The sequence below is a fragment of the Puma concolor genome, chromosome E1, assembly GCF_028749965.1.
Source record: "Puma concolor isolate L17-30 chromosome E1, mPumCon1.1.hap2, whole genome shotgun sequence".
Taxonomy (NCBI): domain Eukaryota; kingdom Metazoa; phylum Chordata; class Mammalia; order Carnivora; family Felidae; genus Puma; species Puma concolor.
Window position 1 is genome coordinate 2,619,807 of NC_141680.1, and position 26,312 is coordinate 2,646,118.

Sequence of the window (26,312 nt, forward strand, 5' to 3'; positions counted from 1 at the left end):
GGCAACTTGGTGTGGATTCCAAGTCACTAACCACTTGTCTCTTGTTTTCCCCATTCCCTTCTGTCTGCCCTGTCCAATTTCCCTTCCCTTCTTCCACTTCTCCGTATTGTTCTGTCTGTCTGTCTGTCTGTCTGTCTGTCTCTTGCATACCCCGTCCCTCCTCCCCCCCCCCCCCCCCCGCAGGTCGGGCCTGCCTTCACCTTCTCCCATTTCTTTCCCCTTCCCCACCCCTCGCCCCCTCCATGGAGAGGAACAGACCCCTTCTCTGTCCAGTCTAACCCAGGTCCCTCCCCACCCCCCTCCTCCCTCCTTTCCCCCACCCCCTTCCCCCCTCCTGGGGCAAGGGGGGCCTCCCTCCCTCTCCCCCCCCTTCTCTCTCTCTCCGAGGGGGGGGGTCCCGGGGAGGGAGGGGGGGTCCCCCGATCAGCATGTGGCTCCTGGCGCTGTGTCTGGTGGGGCTGGCAGGGGCTCAACGGGGGGGAGGGGGTCCTGGCGGCTCCCCGGGTGGCCCGGGTCTGGGCCTCAGCAGCCTCGGGGAGGAGCGCTTCCCAGTGGTGAACACGGCCTATGGGCGAGTGCGCGGCGTGCGCCGTGAGCTCAACAACGAGATCCTGGGCCCCGTCGTGCAGTTTTTGGGCGTACCCTACGCCACGCCACCCCTGGGCGCCCGCCGCTTCCAGCCGCCCGAGGCCCCCGCCTCGTGGCCCGGCGTGCGCAACGCCACCACCCTGCCGCCCGCCTGCCCGCAGAACCTGCACGGGGCGCTGCCCGCAATCATGCTGCCTGTGTGGTTCACCGACAACTTGGAGGCGGCCGCCACCTACGTGCAGAACCAGAGCGAGGACTGCCTGTATCTGAACCTCTACGTGCCCACCGAGGACGGTAAGGGCGCGGGCACCAGGCGGGGCACCCCGTGGACGCAGGCCACCAACGCGCATGCGGACCCTCGGGCGCCGGCCCCTGCTGGCCTTTGGGGGGGGCCGTGAGAGGCGCTGTGTGCCTGCAGGCGCCAAGTGCCCTCCGAGGGTGGCCCCGGGCGCCTGGCGGGCAGTCCCAGGAACGCATCCCTCAGACAGCCACCCCGGACGTTCTCTGGGGGGCTTAGCGACCCCATCCCCGCAAAGGCGCGCACAGAGTGGCCCCTGAGGGTGACCAGGCATCGGAAGCACCTGTTACCCGCCTAGACGCCCACTCCAGCTCTGTGCCACCTCCCACGCCCAGGCCTGGGCTCCTCCCGAGGAATACCCACTTTAGTGACTTCTGCCCCTCAAGACAGACAGAGACTCCCTTTCCTCCAGGTGTGCTTGGACAGACTGCCACCTCCCACATCGCATCCAGAGGGCCTCACCCGAGCTCAGCGTCTCCTCTTCAGACAGCTCTGTCCCCTGACCCCTGTGCACCCCTGAAGGATCAGGGACCCCCCCCTCCCCCGCCTCGCCAGGGGCCCCTCCATTCAGAGCCCAGCACACCCATCCCCATCAGAACATCTTTCCCTCAGGGCTCTGGAGCGGGCTGCCCTCGTGAGGTGCGCCCCGGCAGGGCACACGGCCCCCAGCACACTGCCCGGAAAGTTCTCCCCGGGCCAGCCTTCAGCACACGGGGTATCTCTCAGGGTACCTTCCAGCTGTCCTTATATGATATCCTTGTATCACTGCTTCCGTCTATGTCCACGAACACCCCCATATCATTACTCCAGAACACCCCCACACCGCCACCTATGGATCACGTGACCTAGCGAGAGCGCTTACCCGAGTAACCCCGTACGTGGCCATTCACACCACAGTCCCCAGCACCCTCAACACTTCCCAGGCGTCGGTTACCCCAACCCTTCCTAGTCCCAGGAAGGGACTTGCATCACGACTCAGGCTGTGACAGTGCGCCCAATGGCCCTTTCCCCTACCCACAGATCCAGTGCTCGGACACCTCACGCCCAACACATTCCGTTCCAGCCACCCTGTGTTCCTTGTACCAGCCATGCACCCCAACACCGTAACCACCCTTCCCATAGAAACCATGCCTCCTAGCAACCCATGCCCACGACGCTCAGAAGTCTCATCTACTGCAATCCTACCCAGATTCCAAGCACCTCAATGCACCCCACACCTCCTCCCCAATACCGCGACCCCCTCCACGTGAGGGCCGTCCACCCCCTGCCCCCCTGCCCTCTCACGGGCCTCCCACCCCGACAGCCTACCTACCCCTAACGATGGCCTGTGAGTCGTCCACCCGGTACTTCCCACCAATGGGCTGTCCACCCTGCCCCCACGCCACCCACACCCACACCTTCGGTATTTTTAACCGTCTCTTATCACAGACCTGCTTGGGGCCTGACACATTCAGGTGATCTCACTGAATCCTCACATCAGCTCTGGGAGGAAGAGGTTGACTCAGGCAGGCGCGCCCTCGCGCTCGCGCACGCGCGGGCACGGACGCACTACATTCTCACGCCCACACGTGCCCTGCTGACTTCATCCCCAGTCGCTTCCTGATCCTACTGGGTCCCTATGGGGCCATCACCGCCAGCTGGGAGAAGCCTTCCACAGACTGGCTTAGGCCTTGCGGACCCATCCCTCCCCGCGCTGGTCCTTATGTCAATGCAGAGAGATCAATCAGCTGGGGGGGGGGGGACCCCTCCGATTCCTGGGCTCTAGCTCTCCCCTGACCATTCCCCAGTCTGGAAGAAACCTGAAACCAAACTGCGAGCCCAGTCTGGGGCCTTTCCTTGACAAGGGGCACACTTTGTGCCTCCCGGCACGTTCTGGCTGGCACCTTATGTGTCAGGGCACTGTGTTTCCTGTTCCCTATGTGGGGACCGAACCCCGAACTGGGGAGGGGGCGCTTTCTGGCGTTAGAGCAGTGGCGGGGTGGGGTGGGGGGAGGTGCTCATGACCCTGGTGGGAAGTTTATCGTTCTGGACCCGGGTGGGGGAGAGTAGGCCTGGGTAAGGGGGGAGGTTGGGGGGTGCAGAGGGAAGAGGTGGAATGGAGGGCAAGACCTGATGACCCCTTTCCCTGCTTCGCCCCACACTTGGGGAGGTGGGGTGAGAAGCCAGGCCCGTGAGTGCGGAAGGGAGAGGCGTGCTGGCGGGTGAGAGGCTGGGCAGGCGGGCGGGAGGCCCGACTGACCTACCCCCAGCCCTCCGGTGGGCAGCTGAGGGCCTCCAGGGGCTGCGAGCTCGGGAGTGGGGGGTCTCTGCTCTGCCCCCCGGATCGGTCCTTTCCGCTGCAGCCCCTGTCTCTCAGTCTGGGGGAGCAGGCAGGTGCCGCTCGGGCCCTGAAGAGGGCCTGTGCGAGTGGTGGCCCCGTGGTACAGCTGGCCTTGGTGACCCGGGCTCGGGTGGGCCTCCCCTCCCCTCCCCACCCCCACCTCTAACACCGCTTAATTTCCAGCGATTAGCAAACACTTCGACAAGCCAAGTCAATGTCTTTAAAACAGGCTTCAGCCCACTCAGGCCCCGCCCCCCCCCCCCCCCCCACCTCCAAAACCAGCCTTTTCTTTGGGGCATGACTTTTTCCGGGAAGGGGAACAAAATCGGGTTGTAGAAACGTTTTTCTCTTTTCTTGGTTTCTTTTTCTTGCGACCAAATTTTGCTTTTTTCGGCTTATTTTTTCTGCCCCCACCCTCCCCTTTTCTGCTTTCTGCCCTCCCCTCCCCATCCACCACCTCCCCCCGACCCCCATCTTTCCCCACAAAATTGTCCTTTTTTCTCTGTTTTGTGTTCCCGGTCTTAGGTCCGCTCACAAAAAAACGTGACGAGGCGACGCTCAATCCGCCGGACACAGGTAGATTTAAAAATCCGGCTGCTGCATGTGGTTGCTGATAAGAGGACGGTCACGGCCCTGCCCCTAACTAAATGCCCCCGCAGCCCTCCAGGCCCCTAAGTCGTTGTCCCCAACTAAACACGAAAAAGAAAAGAAAAGAAAAATTTGTAATAATTGGAAACGAGAATTGTGAAAACTGCAAACGCAATCTGAACCATGTTGGACCCACTAGCGAACCTGCAAGAAAAGCTAAACGCAGCAAAAATGAAAGTGAAAATACAATTGGATGTTTAGCGTTTGACAGAAATTTGGGCTGGCTTGCCACTCGTGACGAGTAACAGTTGAGGGAGAAAACAAAAAAGCCACACAAACTTTAATTTGGAGCAAGACTCCATTTGAAACAGACACAAATCTAAAGTTGGCAAATTGGTGGCCCAGTTGAAACGGCAGAACCAAAAGCCTGCTACGATTTCCAAAAGCCTAGCAGATGCAGGAAACGCAAACATTCGAAGCAAATTAAAGAATTTGGAAATTTTTGAAAGCAGGGCCCAATATCTTGGAGTTTCACCGCAAAATTTTGAAAAGAAAAAAAAATGCAAAGAACTTTTTTCTTTTTTTCTTTTTTTCCGGAAAAAAAAAAAATGGATCTTTTTGGTTTTTGGGTTTTTTTTTTTTCTTTTCTTGTCGAATCTGCCCCCCGAGAGCTTCTTGTTTTTTGGTTGTTGTTTTTTTCTTTCTTTCTTCTTTCTTGATCCTGTTTTTTGTTGTTGGTTTTGAATTCTTGTCGCCCCCCAGCTCCCCTCCCTGCTCCTTCCCTTTCTGACCCCCCCCTCCTCCCACACTGGGAGTGGAGGTGCCGGGTGGGGAGGAGGGGGAGAACTGAGGACTTTAAGAGAGAGCCTTGCAGGGCGGACTCCAGCCCGAGTCTGGAGCAAGGGGAAGAACAAGGTTTGGAGAGGGCGCAGACAGGGCAGAGCCCATCAGGCATGGGGAGGTGGCAGAGAAGGTCCTGAGAGACTGGAGGCTGGAAAGCTGTCCGTAGGGGTGGAGGGGAGGGTCTCAGTGGCCTGCGGGCTGACCTCGTGGCAGGAGCAAAGTTTCCAGCAGGAGGGAGGTGAGCAGAGGCCCTGGGGATGGGCTGTGGAGGCCCAGGCCCGGCTCTCTCGTTTGTTGAATGCCCAGGCTAGTCAGACATGGCAGGTGTCAAGAAGGAGGAGGGCCCGTGGGGCCACGGGTGACCCCAGCCTGGCGCTGTGGCTGAATCGTGTGGGAGGGGCTGCAAGGGAGGGTACTTGCCATAGCCCTGGGGACCACTGTGGCGGGCCCTCCCAGGCTCCCACCCTCTTTTGGAATCTGTCACTCCTCGGTGTGGTCTTGAGGGCCTCAAGGGCCTACCGCACGTGGCAGTGATTGACGGGATCCTTTAGGGACATGGCAAGAGGGATGTCCGGTGCAGAACCCAGGGTCAGGCCAGTTTGTTGCGGGGGGGGGGGGGGTGGGGGGGGGGGTCTGAGAGTACAGAGCCGGGCCCTGGCTTTATCAGGCAGGCTCCCTCCCACCCTGCCTCCTCCTGCACAGTAATTAGGCTGGGGGTTGCCATGGTAACTGGGGAGGTGACCTAGAAAGGAATTAGGGCGGGGAGGAGACCAAGCCCCCAGGGACCCTAGGCTGGCACCCCCTCACCCACAGACCAGGCTACCACGTGGATGTAAGGCCCAAGGCCTGAGTCTGAGGAGCGGCCAGGACCCTCCCAGCATCCCTAGCGCCAGACTTGGGAGTCTGGTCTCCCTAGGAGCGGGAAGGCGATTTGCTGCGTGTGTGTGTGTGGGTTGGGGGGTCCCCCGGGTCCAGCAGATGCCCTGGGGAGGGTCCCCCGCTCACCCCGGCCTCTTAGGCTTCTCGGAAGGTCTGTGTGGCATTGGGAGACGTGCCGTGGGGCAGACTGGCAGGAGGTGAGGAGGGACCTTCGGCCAGGGCTAGACGGGGAGGGGGGGGAGGGGAATCCGGTCTTGCCCCCCCAGGGATGGGAGCGACACGTCCCCTGAGCTCCGGGCCCCGGTCCTCCGTAGCCCCGGGAGCTGGGCGGTGCTGCTTCTGGTCTGACTGTGCTCTTGTCCCCCGACCCTGGCCCACCGCCCGCCCCCTCCCCACGCAGATATCCGGGACTCTGGGAAGAAGCCTGTGATGCTGTTTCTGCACGGCGGCTCCTACATGGAGGGCACCGGCAACATGTTCGACGGCTCCGTCCTGGCCGCCTATGGGAACGTCATTGTAGCCACGCTCAACTACCGACTTGGGGTGCTCGGTGAGGGTGGACGGCCAACTCTAGGGGCTGGAGTCTGGGAGGGGGCCCTGGCGGGCGGTGTTCCCCTCTACGCGGCAGAAGCGGAAGGGCTTCTGGGCTAGACTGGGCTGCCCAGAGAGGGGGCCGGGGTGCTGCGACACCCCCAGGAAGGCCCTCTCCTCCTCTCCTCCCAGGTTTTCTCAGCACCGGGGACCAGGCTGCGAAAGGGAACTACGGCCTCCTGGACCAGATCCAGGCCCTGCGCTGGCTCAGCGAAAACGTTGCCCACTTTGGGGGTGACCCCGAGCGCATCACCATCTTTGGATCTGGAGCGGGGGCCTCCTGTGTCAACCTTCTGATCCTCTCTCACCATTCGGAAGGTACCGGTGACCCCGCCGCCTGCCCCCTCTCCCCGTCCGCTTTGCCACACTCGGATGCTCCCGGCCCCCCCTCCCCCCCCCACCTTCCCGCCTTGGGCTAACACAGCCCAGCCTGAGGTCTGCCTGTCCCTGCCAGGGTTGTTCCAGAAGGCCATCGCCCAGAGCGGCACCGCCATCTCCAGCTGGTCGGTCAACTACCAGCCGCTCAAGTACACGCGGCTGCTGGCAGCCAAGGTGGGCTGCGACCGCGAGGACAGCGCCGAGGCCGTGGAGTGTCTGCGCCGGAAGCCTTCCCGGGAGCTGGTGGACCAGGATGTGCAGCCCGCCCGGTATGGGGGTGGGAGAGGGCCCGGGCCAGGCCTTCACTTGCCTTGTTGGTTCCAAGGAGGTTGAGGGTGAGAGGTGCCCGCAGGCAAGGAGAGGTGGGCTTCGGGCCCCCCCTACCGGCCCCGCCTTCTTCTCTCGCAAGCCGTCCCTAAGTGGAGGTGCCCAAATAGAGTGAGGGGGCGCACGGTGCCATGAGGTGCTTCAGGGACGACTTCCCGAGAGGCCAAGCGCCCTGAAGGACTCAGGAGATTTTTAAGTAGGGGAGAAGGGTCTTGTGAGCACAGGGCTCAGCGGGCTATGAGCTGAGAGGAGGCCAGGGGGCAGGTGATGAGACCCTGACCCCTTCTCCCCAGCTACCACATCGCCTTCGGGCCCGTGGTGGACGGTGACGTCGTCCCCGATGACCCTGAGATCCTCATGCAGCAGGGAGAATTCCTCAACTATGACATGCTCATTGGTGTCAACCAAGGAGAAGGCCTCAAGTTCGTAGAGGACTCGGCGGAGAGCGAGGACGGCGTCTCCGCCAGCGCCTTCGACTTCACCGTCTCCAACTTCGTGGACAACCTGTATGGCTATCCGGAGGGCAAGGATGTGCTTCGAGAGACCATCAAGTTCATGTACACGGACTGGGCCGACCGGGACAATGGCGAGATGCGCCGAAAGACGCTGCTTGCGCTCTTTACAGACCACCAGTGGGTGGCGCCGGCCGTGGCCACCGCCAAGCTGCACGCTGACTACCAGTCCCCGGTCTACTTTTATACCTTCTACCACCACTGCCAGGCGGAGGGCCGGCCCGAGTGGGCGGACGCAGCGCACGGGGACGAACTACCCTACGTCTTCGGCGTGCCCATGGTGGGCGCCACCGACCTCTTCCCCTGCAACTTCTCCAAGAATGACGTCATGCTCAGCGCCGTGGTCATGACCTACTGGACCAACTTCGCCAAGACCGGGTGAGGGCCGGCGGGGCCGGGTGGGGCGCCCCCTGCAGGCCAAGGCGCACACACCCTCCATCCTCCGCGCGGTCTCCCTCGCTCCCCCCACACAGTCATCATTCCGGCATCTAACCCTGACCCTTCTCCGCCCAGGCACGTGCTGGTCGCCTCCTCAGTGCCACGCACTGACCGTCCGCGGGGTCCGACAGAGAGGGCCCTGTCCTTCGCGGGGTGGGGCGGCTCGCTTGGCGGCTTTGGCTCCGGGTCTGTCTCTCCCGCCCTCCTCCCTCTCTCCGGACACTCTGCTCTCGGTCTGATGCTCTGGGCTGTGTATGTGAGCGCGTGTGGGGAGTTGTGTCTGTCCGGCTCTCTCTCACCGTCTCTTCGAATCCGCGGATGCCTCTCCCTCTCTCTCTTCTGTTTACCTTTTGCCTGCTGGTTTCTCTCCTGTGTCTTCGACTCTCGGTTTCTGACGTTTTTATTTATTTTTGAGAGCTACAGACAGAGCGCGAGCAGGGGAGGGGCAGAGAGACAGACGGAGAGAGAGGGGGATGGAGACACAGAATCCGAAGCAGGCTCCAGGCTCTGAGCTGTCAGCCCAGAGCCCGATGCAGGGCTCGAACCCAGGAGATGTGAGATCACGACCTGAGCCGAGTCCGACGCTTAACCTACTGAGCCACCCGGGCGCCCCTCTAAAATGTGTGCATCTCAGTCGCAACTGCTGCCCCTCTCACTGGCTGTCTCTCCTCCTGTCTCGTGTTCTCTGGCTTTCCTTCCATGTCCCGGGCTCTCCGCATCTCTGTGGGGCGCGCGCGCGCACACACACACACACACACACACCGTCCCCCACCCCCTCCCCCTCGGGGCCTCCCCCTCACTCCCCCTCTCCCTGCCCTCCTGTGCCCACAGCGACCCCAACCAGCCCGTGCCGCAGGACACCAAGTTCATCCACACCAAGCCCAACCGCTTCGAGGAGGTCGTGTGGAGCAAGTTCAACAGCAAGGAGAAGCAGTACCTGCACATCGGCCTGAAGCCGCGCGTGCGCGACAACTACCGCGCCAACAAGGTGGCCTTCTGGCTGGAGCTCGTGCCGCACCTGCACAACCTGCACACGGAGCTCTTCACCACCACCACGCGCCTGCCGCCCTACGCCACGCGCTGGCCGCCGCGCCCCCCGCCCGGCGCCCCGGGCACCCGCCGGCCCCCGCCGCCCGCCACGCTGCCGCCCGAGCCCGAGCCCGAGCCGGGGCCCCGGGCCTACGACCGCTTCCCCGGGGACTCCCGAGACTACTCCACGGAGCTCAGCGTCACGGTGGCCGTGGGCGCCTCGCTCCTCTTCCTCAACATCCTCGCCTTCGCCGCGCTCTACTACAAGCGGGACCGGCGGCAGGAGCTGCGGTGCCGGCGGCTCAGCCCCCCGGGCGGCTCGGGCTCCGGCGTGCCGGGAGGGGGCGCCCTGCTGCCCGCCGCCGGCCGCGAGCTGCCGCCCGAGGAGGAGCTCGTGTCGCTGCAGCTGAAGCGGGCGGGCGGCGTCGGGGCGGACCCCGCCGAGGCCCTGCGCCCCGCCTGCCCGCCCGACTACACCCTGGCCCTGCGCCGGGCGCCGGACGACGTGCCTCTGCTGGCCCCCGGGGCCCTGACCCTGCTGCCCAGCGGCCTGGGGCCCCCGCCGCCGCCGCCGCCTCCCTCCCTCCACCCCTTCGGGCCCTTCCCCCCGCCGCCCCCCACCGCTACCAGCCACAACAACACGCTACCGCACCCCCACTCCACCACTCGGGTATAGGGGGCGGCGGGGGGAGGCCCTCCTCCTCCCCAGCCGTCCCCCCACCCCCACCAACCCCCCACCCCCCACCCCCCGCCGGCGGGCAGTGCCGCTCGGGAGGCAGGGAGGACCGCTCGGCGACAGGCTTTTCCTGCGCGGGGAGTGGCGGGGGCGGGGGGAGGGGGGCGTCACGCGCGGAGGAGCATGAGGTGGACACGGGTTTTCCTCGCCAGGATGCCGAGAGGCCCTTTCTCTTCTCTGGACCTGGGCCTCGGAACAACTCGGGGGGGGCGTTTCGTCCCCTCCATTGGGACACCAGTCTTAGGTGTGCGGAAACGTGGAAGTATTTTCCCACGTGGAGGTGTGCTTTCTCACGAGGGGGTGCGTTTTGCCATGTGCAGGGTGAGGTTTTTTTTTTTGCCGCCCTGGACACATGTTGGCCCCCTCGAAGAGTTTCTGCGGGGATTTGTACCCCAGAATCCCGTTCCCTCCTGCCTTCTCCCACCTCCTCCCCTCCCCCACCCCATGGAGACCCTGGAAATGGCGTGTTCACGGACCCGTGACCCTTGGCCACCAGACAGACACAGCAGGGTGGTGCCTGGGAAGCAGCGAGGAAATCACAGTCCCCCCGCCCACCCCCACCCCGGCTCCCTGCCCCACCGCCCCACCCCCCTCTGCCCCAGCCAAGCATGTTTATTCCCCCCACCCCTGGCATATGTCAGATGAAGCACGTTCTCTGGGTGGGCCTGGCCTTCGCAGACGACAGACACAGATTCCCTGCCAGGGGAGGGAGGGAGGAGATCCGTGCACCCCCGTGCTCCCCGGGGAACTTGTTTCCCCACGGGTCCGGGACACATTTCTCTGGGTGGAAACGCCTTCTTGCATGTGGATGTGTGTGTTCCCATGCGGACGGCCCCCCCGGCTCTCCGGCGCTCCTCGGCCTCCCCGCCAGGTCCAAGAAGGCCTAGCGCCCCGTTCCTCCCCACCCGGCAGGTGGGGACAGACTCCCGACAGACAGAAGCTGGGGGGGGGGGGGGATGTACAACTCCTGGGGGCAGAGCTCTGCCCCTCTCCAAGAGATGCTAAGTTGGGGGGGCATGGCGTGCCACCCACAGAGGCCATGCATGTTTGACCAAAGCCCTCACTGGGGTCTGAGGACAGCCTTTCCCTCAGTCCTCAGATCATTGCTCATCCGTGCCAAACTGCGTAGGTGGGTTTGAGGGGTGGGGTGGGGGGAAGACCCTCAAAACGTGCCAAGGATTCCCCAGCCCTGGGCCAGGGCAGGTAACTGTGGAGACAGGGGGGGACACGGGGTGGGGGGGGGGGAAGCGGCAGCTACAAGGGTCCCGCCTGTGTCTCCGCTCTTCACTGTGTCTCATCCCCTCCCTCGGTGCCTCGGTGTCCTAATCCCCCAACCCTGTCTCCCTCTTTGAAGCCATCCCGTCTCGATGTCAGACCACCTTCTCCCCTTGGATGTCCTCCCCTTCTCTGACCTGGCCCCCCCTTCCCTCAGCCGGCCAGGGCTCAAGGAAAGGCGCGGGGGAGAGCAGGGGGGCGAGGCTTCGAGGGACAGGTTGGAGAGAGAATGAGGTCAGCCGTGCCCAGGAACAGATGGAGGGGCAGTGGGGGGCGGGGCCTGGGCAGACAGCAGCAGGGAGAATCTGAAAGGACATGTGTGAGGTGACTGCCCGGGAAGGAGGTGCCCCAGGACAAAGGGCTTGGGCCTCTGGGGACAGGAACGTCGTCAGGAAGGGTTTGAAGGGACACCAGCAGGAGGAGCATCCTCGCCTGCTGGCATTTTGCGGGTTTGTGCCAAACTTGAGTAGGGGGTGGGGTGCTGTCTTCCACACCCGGGTCCAGAACCCCTGGCCTTGGCTCCCCAAAGCCCTTGCCTCCTGACTGTCCCTTCTCCCACCTCCCCCCATGGAGACTTAGTTCTTTTCTGCCCCCTTCCCTTGCCTGGTCTAGCTCCTCTCCAAACAGCCACGTCCTCTAAATGCTAGGGACCTGGGCCCCGAACCCTGTAGACAGATGCCCCCCCAAGCTGGGGCACGGGAGGGGGGCTGGGGGACCCCATGATTCAGCCACGGACTCCAAATGCCCAGCCCCTCTCCCCAGAACAACCCCCTGACAATCCCATGTCCCTGCCCCAACCCTTCGCGGCTCTGTACACATTTTTAAACCTGGCAAAAGATGAAGAGAATATTGTAAATATAAAAATTTAACTGTTGTTCGTGCGTGCTCTGATGGGGGTGGGGGCCCGAGGAAACGAGCCGTCGGGAGGCCCCCCTGCCCGCGCCGGGGAGGCAGTCGGAGCCCACAGCCCATCTCGGCTGATGGCTTCGAAGGCTGAGAGAAAGGGGGAGAGGGTGCTGGGGTGAGGCTGCTATGGTGGCAGGGTTGTTTGGGGAGTTCCGTTTGGGGCCCAGGTGTGGGCAGGGGCTGAGCCTGGTGTAGAGGAGGAGCGGGCAGGGGCTGATGGGGGCGGGCAGCAGACAGGCCAGAGGGTCAGCCACGGGCCCAAGACTCTCCCTCTTGGCACATTGTGAGGGAGAGCCCCGGCATCATTGTGACCCGCTTACCCCCAGGAGCTTCTGGGACAGGCGGGTGGGCGGGCGGGCAGACGCTGTGGGCACAGTGGGCTGGGGGCCTAGGGGCCCCGGTGGCCCTAGGGACCCCCATGGCCATGGCTGAGCGGCCACGGCCTGGGTGGGCCTCATATCCCAGCTCCAGCACCAACAGCTGTCAGGACCTGGGCAACTCCATCCTGTTGCTGCTGGGTCTCATCATCTGCATTAACATTGGCATCAATATGGTGACGCTGGTCAGGGCGGTTCTGGCGGGAGGGGGACGGCAGGAGGGCTGGGGGAGGGCCTGGTGGCTGGGGCCTGCCTGGGGTCATTGTGTTCTCCATCGCCTAGCTCTGGCGCAGACTCCGCGCCTTCTTACATCGGATGTTCCATGTCGTTTATGAGAAAGGTAAGCGGAGGCTGCTGGGGGCATAGGAGAGGCAGGACCCAGGGGTCTCCAGGCCTGACCCTGAGCCGGCCCCTTCCTCTTTCCCCTCTCAGACCCAGCTTTCCCCTCTCAGACCCCACGGCGGTGCCCCCTCTCCCCCCACCCTGCACCCTGCCCTCCCCATCCCTGGAGGAACCAGCCTCCTCACCCCCCCCCCAGCCTCTCACCTCCCCTCGATCCACAGAAGCTTCTAAGCCATCCTCACCTGAGAAGCAGACCCAGCCTCCGAAACAGAGCGCCCCTGCGGTCCACCTTCGATGCACCATGGACCCCGTGAAAATGACCGTGACTCCCCCACCCACTCGCCGCCATCGCCACAGGGGCTCCTCGAGGCGCCGGGGGCACCACCCGGTCGCCTGGGCCCCCGACACCTACGACGAGGAGAAGCCCCCACATCGGCACCCAGCAGTCTGCTCCCACAACTGGGATCACTGCGCAGACTGGGAAAGCTTCCAATCCACCCAGGGGCTCTGGGCTCCCCACACCATTCGCTTCCAGCAGACCGTAGAAGGAAAGCCCCTCAAAGGAGAGATGCGGTCGGAGCTGGGCCTGGAGGCCTACGTGTACCCGGTGAACCCCCCACCCCCGAGCCCAAAGGCCCTGAGCCACGACAACTGTGGGGCGGGGGCGGGGGCAGGGGCGGGGACCCAGGCCGAGCAGGAGCAGGGCGCCCCTGCCCCTCCGGCCCCGCCTCCTGCCCGGGGCCCCGCAATCGTCCCAGACCTCCCCGGGCGCCCCTCCTCGCGCCGCGTATTGTATGACGCCCGAGAAGTGAGGCGGCGCCTCCGGGAGCTGACCCGCGAGGTAGAGGCCCTGTCCCACTGCTACCCGCTGATCTCCAAGTCCAGCAATGCCGAGGGGACGGGCAAGGACTGGGTATACCGTTCCCTGGCAGAGAGGTGACCGGGAGACAAATAAAAGGAAGAGAGGAGGTGGTTTGTGATGGTGTGGTGGGGAGGGGGGTGCCAGGGCCCCCACGGCACCCAAAAGCCCTGGTCGCTAAGACAACGCTCTCCCTGGCAACAGGGCCTAGAGAGCCCTAAGGACCCTCATCCACCTCTTGGCTGCCCTGGGCCCTGCCCACAGCTCTTTTTTCCTTCCAACGTTCCCACCTGTAGCTCCCCTGTTTCCCTTGGTGCCCAGAGCAGGTCCCCCAAATCCCTCCCCAGATCCTCAGGCAGACCTGCACTAGAGGGGGACCCCATCCCCATGGCCCTAGCCCTCGAGCGGCCTGGTTTCCGCCAGAGGTAGGCTGCAGCCACAGGGCGCGGTGTGGTTGCCTCTTAAGCCCTGGTTTCTTGGAGGGTGGCCGGCCGACCGAGAGATCCAGGCCTTCAGAATTTCCCGGCCGGGACCTGAGGTTCTCGTACCCCAGAGCAGGCTCAGAGCAGAGGATGAAATCCTGGGGACATTCTCTGTGACTTCGCTCCTCTGATTAGCACCTGCCTGTCACAATGAGGAGAGCGAGGCTCAGAGAGGATAAGGGACTTATTCGCGGTCACACAGACACCAGGGATCAACCTCGCGTCCCCTGAGGCTCCGGGCACTGCTCCCGCGGGTAGATTTCACGGCCACCGAGTCAGCCTGGCCCACCAGAATCTCCCACCTTCCTCAGCTTGCCGTGTGAACTCATCAGAATATTCCATCCACAGAGAGCAGGGAAACCCGGGCCCTACCCCACTCCTAGACAGTTGGGGTCACAGGCATGCACCCACGTACACGTGCACAGGCACGACCTTAGGGAAGGGAAGCCACGTGAGGGCAGGCGCCCAGGCGGAAGCAGCTTGGACCTCACCTTCCGGAGCAGGTGGAGTCCTGGAAGGCCCTTTGTGAATCAGCCTGCTTTAAGCTGATTCCCTTCAGTGAGCATGTCCCTACTAGGCGTTTGGAGGTTGGAGGGGAAACGCCCTGCCCGTCGGTTCTTCCTTTATTTTTGCTGAGTTGTTCCTCGAGCCAACAAAAGACTAGAGGTCCCCGGGGCACCACTTGCACAGACCCCCAGCGACGAACCTGGTTTAAAAGAAGACTCCTTCTGGCACATCGACAATTACATCTGTGCTGTGCTTTGTGTATTTCATGAGTTTTTTTTCTTAAGGTGGGAGCCAAGAGTGTTTCAACTTGGAGGGATGGGCCAGTGGGAGGGCAGTTGGTTAGGAAGGGGAGAGACCACGGTTGGCGGTGGTCCCTGGCCGAGCGACCCCGGCAAGGCGGTGGTCAGTCTTGCTCTGAAGCGAAGCGGTCGCTGGGTTCAGTGACCACCACGCCTATGGCTGCAGCCACTGGCAGGACAGGGAGCGAAAACTGCAACCCTAGAGGGGACTCTCGCTGTCACCTTAGCTGCTGGCCCCAAGTGGGCGCGGGTGGAGAGTTCCATCAGGCTACTAAGCTGCCCTAAGGTCTCGAAAGAACAATGCACTGGAGGAAATCCTTTCTGGCTGATTCGGTCCCTATGAAGACTGTCTTGTGCCCACAGCTACCATATTTTGCAAATCCGCAATCAGGTGTTGACTTAAGCAAAGCCCTATGGAGACAGAGAGACAAAGGGAGCTCTGGGGTATCTGGGGACTGGACTCCCATCAGGTCGCAGCCAAGGTCAGAGACGGCCATGTAAAGAGCAAGCCAAGTGGATAAAGGAGCTGCCAGACGCTCATTGTGACTCCCCTGCCATGTGCCTCATTGTGACCCAACAGCCTCACCAGCTGGTAGGTGTCCCCAGGTCCTGGCATGAGCACAGTGTGGTCGGGGCGGGTGGGGGGGGGGCGCGGTGGCCCAGGTGGCCCTAGGACCCCCCCACCATGGAAAACCAGCTCTATTATGACAGCCTGGGGTCCTGCAGTCTATACCAAGAAGCTCCCCAGGGTGCCAACGACTTACTGCTCCTGCTGCTGGGTCTCGTCATTCTTGTCAACATTGGGATCAACGTGGTAACTGCGGTCAGTGACAGCATGGCTGTGGGCCACCCCGTCCCCCCGGGGTGGAGAGGGCTGGGGGCGGGCGTGGTCTTCACTCCCACCCCACCGTACCCCCAGATGTGGCATGGACTCCAGAATGCCTTAGACAAGATGATACATTGGATTCATCTGAAAAGTGAGTATGGCAGCAAGAGAGGTAGGGGACACCCCTCCCCCCGATGCCACCGTCACCACCCTAGAAACCCAGGCCGCACTGTTCCCAACCCCGAGCTCTTCTGACATTCACCCTGTCCTCACGGACTCTCGTCACCCCCAGATGAAATCTTCCAGGCTTCCGAAGGTTCCCCCAAAGACGCCCCGGCCAAGACCCAAGACGTTCACATCCACTGTGCCCTGGACCCTGTAGAAGTGAAGATGGCCCGGCCCACCTGCCATCGCTCTTCCTCCTACCGCTGTCTCCGCAGCCCCCGCTGCAGCTGTCGCCGCCACCGCCGCTGCAGCCACCGCCGTGGCCGGCACCCCGGCCACCACCGCCCCTGCAGCCACCAGTGGGGACTGAGGAACCATAGGCATTTCCCCCCCAACCGCTCCGTCTTCCACAGTCACTGTCACAGCCCCAAGATGTCACAGCTGCGGCCAGTGCCCTCCTTTGATGAGGACAACCTAGACTCCTGCCTGGAGGAGGATGACCTATCCTTCCCGCACCCCAAGTACCCATGGCGGGGCTGGGGAGGGCTCTACCAGCCGGTGGGCCTGCCCTCCAACTTGGGGCCGTGGGGCCGCCAGGGTGGGATCCTGGCCAGCCTGCCACCACCTTCTCTGTACCTGTCACCTGAGCCGCGCCGCATGCCCAAGCGCGTGGAGGCCAAGTCGGAGCTGAGGCTGCAGTCCTACGGGCCCCACTGCCCCCAGTCCCGAATCTGGGGCAATCTGGAGGCTGAGCAGCGGACCCTGTCTCCACCACCTGTCCGCCGGCTGCCCCCCGGCCCCTCCCGGGTCCCCGCGGGACACAGCCCTTACCCCTCAGGGGCCCAGCTACTCCATGACTCCCGGGATCAGCGGTGGCGTGGTCTGGAGGGCTCCGGACCCCCCTGTGCCCTGGTGCCCTGGGGGTCCCGGCCCGAGGCCCGGGAGCCCTGCTCCCCCCAGGCCCACCGGCAGAGCCTCCCTGGCCACGCTCACAGCCAGTCCAACCGCAGCCCCCACCCATCCACGGGGCACTTGGGCTACGGCGCCCGGGACCCCCACGAGGTTCGGCGCCGGACGGGCGAATGCACCGAGGCAACGCCCGCCCGGCACCCTCTGACCACCGCATCCCTCACCGTGCTGGACGAGACCTCCCACCGACGGGCCCCGGCTCCCGGCTCAGCCCTGCTGCCCCGCTCCTCCCAGCCCCTGCCCGAAGTCCAGGCTCCGGAGCCGCCCCCAGCCCAGCCCACCTTCAGGCCACTCAGCCGGACCCCGGGGGCCAATGGCAGCTACCAGGTATACGACAGCCTGGAGCTGAAGCGGCAGGTCCAGGAGAGCAGAGCGCGGGCCAGCTCCCTGCCGCCCCCCTGCACCTCGGCCTCCAGGCCCTCCCTGCACAGGAGCCCGAACGGGAAACTCCACTGACCGGCGGGGAACACGGGCGGTGGGGGGGGCGTGGAGAGAGGAATAAAGAGCAACAAAGTCCAGGAAGCGCTGTGATGTTCTGTGGCTTGGAATCGCCCCCTCCTCCTGCCAGCCCGGGGCCCTGCTCTTGGCTTCCTGACACGAGAAGCCAGTGTCCCCTTATCCGCGTGAGGCTCCCCTGGGCGGTGGCCACGCCCCCCCCCCGCCCCCGCAGGCCCCACGGTCCCGTGCCACGCACTAAGGACATCTTGCAGCGGCAGACTCCAAACCACGGGTCCCTGAGCACCTACGCTGGGTCCCTGTCGCCCTGATCCCAAAGTGGGCTCAGAGGCACAGCCCCACGCGAGACCGTGAGGTCAGATTCCAGACCCGTGGGTTCCACGTGTGGGCAGAGCCGGGACCACGGCCCGGCGAAGGGCAGGAAGCATGCCAGGGCTCTGGGGTCCAGCCGGGCCTTCCCCAGGGCTCTGAGGCCAAGGTCTCCCCGGCCTCAGGAGCCGCCAAGGGGATGGAATGTGCGTGTTTGATGGAGTGAGGCAGCGGGCAGTGGGGGACCCAGCCAGGGCCGCGGGGCAGGCACGCCGGCTTCCAGGCCCCACCTGACCGTCCGGGCTCAGGTGACCTAGTTACCAGGGCACACTGTCCCCAGCCCTCCCTCATTGTGACCCCAGCCGCCCGGCCCCATTATGACCCAGTCCTTCTCCCCCTCCCCCGCCAGAGGAGCCTGGCTCCTAGCGAGTATGTGGGGGCCAGGGGGCCCAAGCAGTCCTGGGGCCCCCGGCCATGGGACAGCGAGCCCACCCCGGAGCGCCGGGGTGCTCTGGCACCCACCCCAGGAAGTGCCAGGACCTCGGAGACTCAATTCTTCTGATTCTGGGCAGCTTCATCTTGCTCAACGTGGGGATCAACGTGGTGACTCTGGTCAGGGCAGGGCTGGGCACCAGGGGCGGGGGGCGGGGGCCTCAAAGGGGCCGAGGCGGGAGGGCAGCGGGCCTTCGGGGCTCACCGCGCTTCCGGACTCCCCCTTTCCCCGCGTCCCTCAGCTCTGGAGGCATCTGAAGAGCAACCTGCGGCTCCTCTTCCGTCACCTCTTCCCCAAAGGTGAGCTGGCCCCAGCGTGGCCTCAAGGGGATGTGGGCCTGTCCCCCTTTCTCGGGCCCCTCAGGAAGCCGGGCCTCATCCCATCCCGATTTCCCTGCAGACAAGCAAGCCAGAGGCGTGGGCAACCGTCCCACGTGCGCGTGCTGCTCCGAGGACCCCAAGAACCTGTGCTCGAGAGTCTCTTCCGGCTACCATCGTCGCTTCCTGCCGGGGCGCTCCGACCACCTGGACTCCTGGAGAGTAGACACAAAAGACGAGAAGTCCTCCGGGTGCCGCTGGATGCCGCCTCGGGGTGGACACGCAGGGGGTCCTGTGGACGCACCATGGGGACTGTGGAAGGAAGGGGTGATGGGAGCCGGGGAGGCCCCTCAGGTCACAGCCTCAGAGGCCCGGGCGCCCTTCCTCTCCGGGCATGAGACACCTTCCCAGTTCCCCTGGATGAGCAAGGCAGACATGGCTCCTCTCCACTTGCCCGAGACCAAGACTAAGACCCCAGAGTACGACTCGGCCCAGGCCCCGGCCCCGGCCCAGATCTCCCCGCCAGCCCACACCCCTGAGCACAACCCCCTCCAGGCCCAGACCCAGACCCAGATCTCCCCCCCAGCCCACACCCCTGAGCACAACCCCCTCCAGGCCCAGACCCAGACCCAGATCTCCCCCCCAGCCCACACCCCTGAGCACAACCCCCTCCAGGCCCAGACCCAGACCCAGATCTCCCCCCCAGCCCACACCCCTGAGCACAACCCCCTCCAGGCCCAGCCCTCCTCCCCGGCCCTCACTCCTGAGCACCCCGACCCCCAAGCCCAGATCCTCTCCCCAGCCCCTGCCCCCGAGCATGCCTCAGCCCAGGCCCCTCCACGTCCCCCAGGCCTCACCCCTGAGCACACCCAGCACACTGCTGCCCAGGCCCATGACCCTGAGCACCCCTCAGCCCATTCCCTGGGTCACAGTCCCGGGCACACAATAGCCCATGCCCCAGCCTTCCCTCCGGCCCATGCTCGTGTGACCTATACCCCCACCCCTCACACTCTGCTCCCTGCTCCCGCCTCTGCCCCAGTGCCTCCCCCAACTGCTACCCCAGCCCCTGGCTCAATCTCTGTCCCAACCTCAGCTCTGGTCATGACCCTGACTACCGCTCCTGTCCCTATTCCTATCTCTGTCTCTGCCACCATACCTACCCCCATCCTAACTCCTATTCCCTCTACCCCGACTGCCTTCAGCCAAGGCCTCTCCACTGGCCAGGTGGTCTACGATGCCCGCAGGGCAAAGCAGAACTTATGCCACGTGTGCCCGCCCCAGAACTCTGGGTATTCCAGAAAGGACTTGGGCACCCTCCCCAGGGCCCAAGAGGGGCAGGGTCTGGGCAGTTCTGGGGCAGCGGAGCAAACACCGAAGCCACATAGTGGGGACAGTGCCAAGCCCTCCGCAGGGTCCATACTGGGTTACCTGGAGTTGGGGAATATGGAATGGAAGATCTCAAATGACGCCAAAGACAAGTTCCTACAGCCCAAGACCTTCCCTTACTGCAGCTTCCACCCTTGCAGCTCTGAGAGGAAACACACAGACTCCCAGACTCCAGTCTACCCCAAGTGCGTGGTCTACTCCAAGGATGCCATACCTTCACAACTTTGCGTTCATTCTCCAACCGGTGGCCAGAGCGTGCTGGGCACTATTCCTCCACCATGCACTCTATCTCTGCCTCTTATGCCTCCCAAATCCTTTGTCCTCCGTCAACTCTCCAACCATCAAAATCCCCCAACCTCCAAGTCTTCTCCATCCACCCCCTCTTCCCAGTTTCCCATCCCTCCCCAGCTCTCCGAGACGTTGCAACCCCCAATCCAACCCCAGGCCCCTGAACTTCACGAGAGTCCGGGCCTCAACCAAAACTCTGACCTCCAAAGGACTCCAAACCTTTCAAGAGACTCAAGAGTTCCTAGGAACCCAGGCCTTGCCCCAAATCCAGGCCCCTACAAGAACCCAGGCCTTGTTCAAGATCTTGGCCTGAACAAGCCCCCAGGCCTTCCCCAAGACCCCTATCTTTACAAGAGTCCAAGCCCTTCCCAAGACTCTGGACTTCCCAAGAATCTAGTCCTTACCCAAGATTCTGGCCCCCAGAAGAATCTAGGTCCTATTCAAGATGGAGGTATCTCTAGGAGCCCATGTCTCACCCAACCTTCTGACCTCCACAAAATCACACCATTTCCCCAAACTTCTGACATTCAGAGGAGCTCAGGCTTTATGCAAAACTCTGGAGTCTATAGGAATCTAGAACAAAACCAAGAGACTATACTCTATAAAAGTCAAGATTGCTCCCAAACAACTGGTCTCCATAACAGCCCAGGCCCTTCTCAAGATTCTGGAGGTTATAAGAGTACAGGTAATGCCAACGAGTCGGGAGTCTCTAGGAGTCTAGACCTTCCCCAAGATTCTTGCCCACGTAAGAGCCCATACCTTGCCCAAGACTCTGGAGTCAACAAAAGCCCAGGCTTGGTCCAAACCTCTGGCCTTCTTAAGGGCTCAGGCCTTACCCAAGACTCAGGAGACTACAAGAACCCAGGCCTTCCCCAAGATTCTGGAGTCTACAGAAGCGTAGGCCTTACTCAAGATTCTGATCTCCATAAGAATCCAGGCCTTACACAAGCCACTGAAGTCGAAAGGAGATGCGGCCATATACAAGATGTTGGAATTCACAGGAGCCCAGAACGCACCCAAGACCCTAACTTCCACAAGTACCCAGGAATCAATCAAGATCCTGGCCCCCACAAGGGCCCAGCCCTTACCCAAGACCATGGCCTCCCCAGGACTCAAGGCCTTACTGGGGGATCGGGCCTCTGCAAGGATTCGTGCCTTACCCCAAGTCCCCACCACCACAAGAACCCAGGCCTTGTCCTAGGTACTGACACTGTCCAGGTCTCGGGCCTACCTCAGACCCCAAAGGCAACACAAATGACAAAGTCATTTGTACCCGAGGAGGCTCCTCGGAAGGAGGGTCCAGAGCAGCACCTATCATGGATTTCTGTTCCACTGAGTCAGAACTACTCCTCCAAACCCCAGGTGGTCTACAGTGACCTGCACACCTTCTCAGAGGTACCCGTGCTGATCGAGCTGCAGCCATCCCCCCGGCGAGCAGGCAGCCAAGACTGGGTGTATCGTCCCGTGAACACCATCCCTTCAGCCTGCCAGAACCATCGCCAGAAGTCTATGCCTCCCCAAAACAACTGGAAGCCCTACTGTCCTGGGTCGGGCACCCGGGTAGGGCACGTGGTCTTTGACGCCCGCCAAAGACAGCTGGGCAGGGACAAGTGCGAAGCTCTGTCTCCCAGGCGCGTTCGCCAAGAGGCACCCAGCAACTCACCGGAGACCATCAGGGAGTGGGGACATCAGTGTGTGGTGAGGACCCTGGAAAAAGAGGGGACAAAGGTGCATTGGGAATAAAGAGACAAGAGAAGTGTTCTGTGGCTGATTGAGGACATCCACCCCAGCCCCATTCCCGACGCTGGCCAGCCACGGGGCCTCAGGAAGACTGGTGCTAGCCTTGTCCCTGCTCCTGCATTGCCACGTAGCGAAACCCATTGTCCCCAAGGCCCTCGAGCTGCATTGTCCGATACAGTAGCCACTGGCCACATATGGCGATTAAAACGTAATTTAACGAAAAGTAAACAAACTTCAGGGGCGCCCGGCACAGTTAGGTGGGGCGCGTAATTCTTGATCTCGGGCTCATGAGTTCAAGCCCCCCACTTTAAAAAAATGAAAGCAAAACAAAAGCAAAAAGAGTAAAATCCTGTTCCTCAGTCTCAGCATCTACATTTCAAGGGCCCAATAGGCACGGGTGGCTACTATATTGGACGGCACAGATTCAGAACATTTCCATCGTCGCAGAAAATCCTGATGGACGGCAGTGCTTTATTTAGAGTTTAGAGAAACTTTTCCTTTCCCTAGTCACCCAAACCCACCATCGTCAAAGCTCCCACAGAACCCGGAGAACTTCGGGTTGTTTTTAGTGTGAGTGAGAGGTCACCCTCTAGGGAGGAGGGAAGATGTAGGGGTACCCTTTGCCTGATCACCCCAAAACTGTGAGATAGAGCCTCATCCTCGGTTTTCTCAATCAGGTCTCTTGGGTCACAGCCAGATATATGGGAACCTGCCTCCCCAGTTCTGGGCTGTGTTTTGGGGCTCGAGGTGGCCGAGGGAGAAGGGTTCCCTCTGTCAATGACTAGGAACCCCTGATTTCTGGGCTCCCCAAATTGAGCTCTGGATTCTGAGAGGTCCCCTCCACAGGCCACTATAATTTTTCTCGGTGTCTCTGCTTCATTCTCTTGCCATTGACTCAGGCTTATCTCACTTCAGACTCAGTCCCCAGGGTGGGAGGAGAGGGGAGGGCACCTGGTCCAGCCAGGGGTCGCTCTGAGCTGTGAGCCTGTCCCTGGTTTCCTGTGGCTCTGTCTTCTCATTCTGGCTCTTAGTCTCATCCCCGACTTCAGCTGTGCCTCTGATAGCCGTGGTAACTGAAAGTCATTTTTTCTCTTGATAATTTCCCCTTGCCCTGCCCCAGCCCAGCTGGGATTTTCCTCTGGACTTGATTTTTTGGTCCTGATAACTCTTCCATGTACATACACGAGCTGGCAGATGTCAAAGTGGTTTTTTGTTTTTTGGTTTTTTTTTTCCTGCCCTCACTCGTGTCTGAGGTGGGCATCATTAATATGCAGGTCCCTTCCCTGAGCCAGATGTGTATTCCTGGGTCACCTCCTGTGTGTTCTTGCTTACCCCTGACTCCAAAGAGATGCCTCCCCACCCAGCTGCGAGCCGCTTTCCGACACCCCTCTGGCTCAGCTCTATCATGGGCAACCTTTGTAGGCTGCAGTCTTTTCTCTAAAACGCAGTTATGGGGGGCACCTGGGTAGCTCAGTCGGCTAAGCACGCCAATCCACTCAGGTCACGATCTCGAGGTTTGTGAGTTCCGGTCCCATATTGAGGGGTCTTCACCGACAATGCTTGGGATTCTCTCTCTCTCAAAATAAACTTAAAAAATAAAATAAAATGCAGTTAGGATCGCATGGACGAACCCTCCTAGGTCTAAGCGATTAGGGCTCCTCCACTCACACAGGGATGCGGAGACCCCTATTTCTCCCCGGGCTCTGGGGTGTGTCCCCCACTATTATCTGCTGTTCAGATCCATCCTCTGTCCCAACCCCACGGGATCTTTTTGTGCCTGGCTGACCTGGGCTCGAAAGTCACGAACAGTTCATCTCCATAGAAACTACAACTTCCATCAGGCACTACTTCAGCGGAACAGGAAAGGATGTGGGGGCGTGGCCCCAACGCCCTGGTAGCTCGGAAGACAAACTACAACCCCCAGGACAGCGCGAGATCTCAGCAGAGGGAAGAGTGACTGAGCTCTGGCTGGAGGCGAGGCCGGCCCGGAACCACCAGGCCGGCCGCCAGAAGGGGGCGTGGTCGCAATGGGGGGCGTGGCCCTAGGAGCTACAGGAAGAAGACACCTGTTGAACCTTTCCGTCCGTTCCCTTCCCAGCCCTTGCAGCTGCCCCTGAGAGGGAAGCCGCAGGCCACAAGCCTCTTCCCTTCCCAAATAGGTGAGTGGAGGTAGACAAGGGGCGGCGGCGGAGACTATTTCATCCCGCAGGAGGGGCCTAACGGCTACTTTTTACCTGCTGAGTCAGGTGAGCCGCTCCACGGGGGCGGGGACCAGCGTGTGAGAAAAGGGCAACGCCGGAGGAGGTATTTACTGGTTCGTTTTCAAGACTAAATTTAGAGCCCTCCATCTGCAGACCCATTGACGAACTGTGCTTGGGCTCGCTCCGCCTGGGGAAGCGAGAAGAACGCGGGCGACTTTTTGGCAGCAAAGGAACGGCCCGTCTAAGCTTCCTCCCGTCCGTGTTTTCCCCTAGCCCCAAACGATTGAGCTGCATGGCTTCCGCGGTCTGGGGGAGTGCGCCCTGGTGGGGCCCGCCGCCCCCAGCCCCCGCCCGGCCGCTCACGGACATCGACTTTTGCTCTGGGGCGCAGCTGCAGGAATTAACCCAGCTGATCCAGGAGCTGGGTGTGCAGGAAAGCTGGAGTGACGCGCCCAAGCCGGGGCCAGACCTCCTCCGGGCCAAGGACTTTGTCTTCTCTTTGCTGGGTAAGTAACTCTCCCTGCCTTCGGGTGCTCGCGGCTCTCAGTCCCGCCCCGTCCAGTCCCGCCCCGCCCCGCCCCGCCCCGCCCCGCCCCGTCCCGGCTTTGGGTCGTGCCCTCCTGATCCTGTCTTTTCTTGTAGGTCTTATTCACCGCCGGGACCCCCGCTTTCCTCCCCAAGCGGAGCTCTTGCTGCTTCGTGGCGGGATTCGCGAGGGCTCCCTGGATCTGGGACCTGCACCCTTAGGTCCCTACGTCCGGGGACCTCATTACGACGCCGGCTTTACACTCCTAGTGCCCGTGTTTTCGCTAGACGGCACCGGGCAGGAGCTGCGACTGGACGTGGACTCCTCTTACGCGTGGCTGTGCCTCCCAGAGCGCATACGAGGAACCTCGGTTCGGGAGGCATGGCAGGATTGCCTAGGACCTCCAGTCCCAGGAGGACGTGATTCCACCCACCGAACCGAAAGTGAAGGAAGTCCCAAGAGCCGGCAAAGCTCCGTGGACCAGCCGCACGGTTCTGTCACTGAGGCTGATCCAAACGTGGCTTTGGAAAAATCACCTCCTAACGTTTCCGGGCAAGAGCCGCCTGGGCAAGGCATCATGGATCTTGGCTTTCCCACCCCGCTGGAAAACCTGAATGGTGACGTCACGAAAGCAGCCGTCGTTAGCCCAGGCCTGCAGCAGACGGAGGGGTGGGAGGCATGGCCCACACTTTGCCCCGCCCAGGTGGCCGCGTGGTTCTTTGCCTCACTGGCCGCGGTCGCCGAGTCCCTGTTCCCGGTCCCGGGTGCCCCGCGCTTGGTCCACGCAGCCCGCCACGCGGGGTTCACCACCGTCCTCCTGGCTACGCCGGAGCCCCCGCGCCACCTCCTGCTCTTCGACCTGATTCCCGTGGTGTCGGTGGCCGGCTGGCCCGAGGGCGCTCGGAGCCACTCGTGGGCCGGCCCGCTGGCCTCCGAGTCGTCATCCTTCTACCTGGTGCCCGGCGGCCACGGCGAGCAGCCAGGCGCCTCCGGCTGGCAGCTCTGCTTCGCCCGCCAGGAGCTGGCGCTCAAGGCGCGCATACCCGCTCCGCTGCTGCAAGCGCACGCGGCGGCCCAGGCGCTGCTGCGCCCGCTGGTGGCCGGGACCCGGGCCGCGGCGCCCTACCTCCTGCGGACGTTGCTCTACTGGGCGTGCGAGCGGCTGCCCGCGCTCTATCTCGCGCGGCCGGAGAACGCGGGCGCCTGCTGCCTCGGGCTGCTGGATGAGCTGGGCCGTGTGCTCGAGGCCGGGACGCTGCCCCACTATTTCCTGAGCGGCCGAAAGCTCCGTGCGGGGGATGGCGCCGCTGGGCTGCTCGGGGCGTTGGCCGGGCTCCGCGGGGACCCTGCCCGGGCCCTGCGCGCCGCGGTGGAGGAGGCCAAGGCTGCGCGCAAGGGGGGCGGCTTAGCCGGCGTGGGAGGCGGGGCCCATTAAAGACGCTGCTCCTACCCGCGTGGAAAGTGCTTCTGTTGGCTGGCGGGGTGTGGTGGGGGGCCGCCGGCCCCTCGCCTGGAAGGCAGGCTGAGCGTCCTGGGCCCGAAGATCAGTCTAGAAGGCTTCCTCGCGAGTCGTTCCCCACCCTCCTGCCCCGTCCCCGGGCCCTGACCTGTGGTCGTCCCACTTCTGGCCTCTCTGCTCCTCAGATCTGTGGCGGCCAGCACCCCTCCCCGCCCGGTGCTTCCTCAGGCAACCATCTTCCCCAGTTCTTATGGGCTTTTCTCTTAGGAGTCAATAGGGAAGGGGGAGGGGGGCATATTGCTGACAAAACGCAGAAAGAAGGCACGGAGACCAGGGACTGACCAATCTGGCTCCCACAAAATCGGAGATTAAGAAGGCCGGATTCGGCCCCAGGCTAGACCTCACCACCACCTCTACCTACTCTACCCCACTTTCCCCCTTCAGTTCTGCCCTCCCATCCGGGGCAGTAGGGTCCCCTTCTCCATTCTCCCAGCGTCCGCCATTCCATCCATCTTAAGCCCAACCTCTCCTCCCATCCAGGGATCCGCTCAGTGGAGTCGCCTCCTTGCCCCTCCTCCTCTGAACCCCAAGACGTGCGGCCTT

General features: G+C 62.7%; 5 protein-coding genes across 11 annotated transcripts; all 5 read left to right on the forward strand.

Annotated features, from left to right (window-relative positions):
- Positions 1-413: 413 nt before the first annotated feature.
- On the forward strand, positions 414-9,536 carry NLGN2 (neuroligin 2). 2 transcript variants are annotated; one of them, XM_086685822.1, is made up of 7 exons: positions 414-882; positions 3,732-3,782; positions 5,917-6,066; positions 6,240-6,425; positions 6,562-6,754; positions 7,106-7,702; positions 8,594-9,535. In XM_086685822.1, exons 1-7 carry the CDS (start codon positions 429-431, stop codon positions 9,465-9,467), a joined length of 2,505 nt encoding a protein of 834 aa, XP_086541948.1. In that variant the 5' UTR covers positions 414-428; the 3' UTR covers positions 9,468-9,535. The 2 variants fall into 2 exon arrangements, with proteins under 2 accessions (XP_086541948.1, XP_086541950.1); XM_086685824.1 differs by lacking the exon at positions 3,732-3,782 and having other exon boundaries at positions 8,594-9,536.
- A 2,540-nt stretch (positions 9,537-12,076) lies between these two features.
- Positions 12,077-13,395, forward strand: SPEM1 (spermatid maturation 1). Of its 3 annotated transcripts, none has more exons than XM_086685828.1 (3): positions 12,077-12,270; positions 12,368-12,425; positions 12,649-13,395. In XM_086685828.1, the coding sequence occupies exons 1-3, from the start codon at positions 12,127-12,129 to the stop codon at positions 13,365-13,367; spliced, it is 921 nt and encodes a 306-aa protein (XP_086541954.1). In that variant the 5' UTR covers positions 12,077-12,126; the 3' UTR covers positions 13,368-13,395. The 3 variants fall into 3 exon arrangements, with proteins under 3 accessions (XP_086541954.1, XP_086541955.1, XP_086541956.1); XM_086685829.1 differs by having other exon boundaries at positions 12,077-12,261; XM_086685830.1 differs by having other exon boundaries at positions 12,227-12,270; positions 12,624-13,395.
- Positions 13,396-13,506: 111 nt separating this feature from the next.
- On the forward strand, positions 13,507-17,056 carry SPEM2 (SPEM family member 2). 4 transcript variants are annotated; one of them, XM_086685826.1, is made up of 4 exons: positions 13,507-15,166; positions 15,286-15,397; positions 15,494-15,551; positions 15,841-17,056. In XM_086685826.1, the coding sequence occupies exons 1-4, from the start codon at positions 15,131-15,133 to the stop codon at positions 16,988-16,990; spliced, it is 1,356 nt and encodes a 451-aa protein (XP_086541952.1). In that variant the 5' UTR covers positions 13,507-15,130; the 3' UTR covers positions 16,991-17,056. The 4 variants fall into 4 exon arrangements, with proteins under 4 accessions (XP_086541952.1, XP_086541953.1, XP_086541951.1 ...); XM_086685827.1 differs by having other exon boundaries at positions 15,979-17,056; XM_086685825.1 differs by lacking the exon at positions 15,494-15,551 and having other exon boundaries at positions 15,693-17,056.
- Positions 17,057-17,704: 648 nt separating this feature from the next.
- Positions 17,705-21,542, forward strand: SPEM3 (SPEM family member 3). Its single transcript, XM_025920278.2, has 3 exons — positions 17,705-17,911; positions 18,034-18,091; positions 18,192-21,542. Exons 1-3 carry the CDS (start codon positions 17,774-17,776, stop codon positions 21,524-21,526), a joined length of 3,531 nt encoding a protein of 1,176 aa, XP_025776063.2. The 5' UTR covers positions 17,705-17,773; the 3' UTR covers positions 21,527-21,542.
- A 1,685-nt stretch (positions 21,543-23,227) lies between these two features.
- TMEM102 (transmembrane protein 102) lies at positions 23,228-25,699 on the forward strand. Its single transcript, XM_086685832.1, has 3 exons — positions 23,228-23,682; positions 23,998-24,230; positions 24,367-25,699. Exons 2-3 carry the CDS (start codon positions 24,017-24,019, stop codon positions 25,683-25,685), a joined length of 1,533 nt encoding a protein of 510 aa, XP_086541958.1. The 5' UTR covers positions 23,228-23,682; positions 23,998-24,016; the 3' UTR covers positions 25,686-25,699.
- Positions 25,700-26,312: the final 613 nt, after the last annotated feature.

What these genes read in the sequence shown, in the direction of transcription:
- NLGN2 (XM_086685822.1), top strand. Translation starts at nt 429, where the DNA reads ATGTGGCTCCTGGCGCTGTGTCTGGTGGGGCTGGCAGGGGCTCAACGG. An exon ending in GCTCAATCCGCCGGACACAG is followed by an intron (nt 3,783 to 5,916) that starts GTAGATTTAAAA and finishes CTCCCCACGCAG; the next exon opens with ATATCCGGGACTCTGGGAAG. An exon ending in ACCAACTTCGCCAAGACCGG is followed by an intron (nt 7,703 to 8,593) that starts GTGAGGGCCGGC and finishes CTGTGCCCACAG; the next exon opens with CGACCCCAACCAGCCCGTGC.
- SPEM1 (XM_086685828.1), top strand. Translation starts at nt 12,127, where the DNA reads ATGGCCATGGCTGAGCGGCCACGGCCTGGGTGGGCCTCATATCCCAGC. An exon ending in GCATCAATATGGTGACGCTG is followed by an intron (nt 12,271 to 12,367) that starts GTCAGGGCGGTT and finishes TCCATCGCCTAG; the next exon opens with CTCTGGCGCAGACTCCGCGC. An exon ending in CCATGTCGTTTATGAGAAAG is followed by an intron (nt 12,426 to 12,648) that starts GTAAGCGGAGGC and finishes CTCGATCCACAG; the next exon opens with AAGCTTCTAAGCCATCCTCA.
- SPEM2 (XM_025920448.2), top strand. Translation starts at nt 15,260, where the DNA reads ATGGAAAACCAGCTCTATTATGACAGCCTGGGGTCCTGCAGTCTATAC. An exon ending in GGATCAACGTGGTAACTGCG is followed by an intron (nt 15,398 to 15,493) that starts GTCAGTGACAGC and finishes CCGTACCCCCAG; the next exon opens with ATGTGGCATGGACTCCAGAA. An exon ending in ACATTGGATTCATCTGAAAA is followed by an intron (nt 15,552 to 15,692) that starts GTGAGTATGGCA and finishes CGTCACCCCCAG; the next exon opens with ATGAAATCTTCCAGGCTTCC.
- SPEM3 (XM_025920278.2), top strand. Translation starts at nt 17,774, where the DNA reads ATGGGACAGCGAGCCCACCCCGGAGCGCCGGGGTGCTCTGGCACCCAC. An exon ending in GGATCAACGTGGTGACTCTG is followed by an intron (nt 17,912 to 18,033) that starts GTCAGGGCAGGG and finishes CGCGTCCCTCAG; the next exon opens with CTCTGGAGGCATCTGAAGAG. An exon ending in CCGTCACCTCTTCCCCAAAG is followed by an intron (nt 18,092 to 18,191) that starts GTGAGCTGGCCC and finishes ATTTCCCTGCAG; the next exon opens with ACAAGCAAGCCAGAGGCGTG.
- TMEM102 (XM_086685832.1), top strand. Translation starts at nt 24,017, where the DNA reads ATGGCTTCCGCGGTCTGGGGGAGTGCGCCCTGGTGGGGCCCGCCGCCC. An exon ending in CTTTGTCTTCTCTTTGCTGG is followed by an intron (nt 24,231 to 24,366) that starts GTAAGTAACTCT and finishes CTTTTCTTGTAG; the next exon opens with GTCTTATTCACCGCCGGGAC.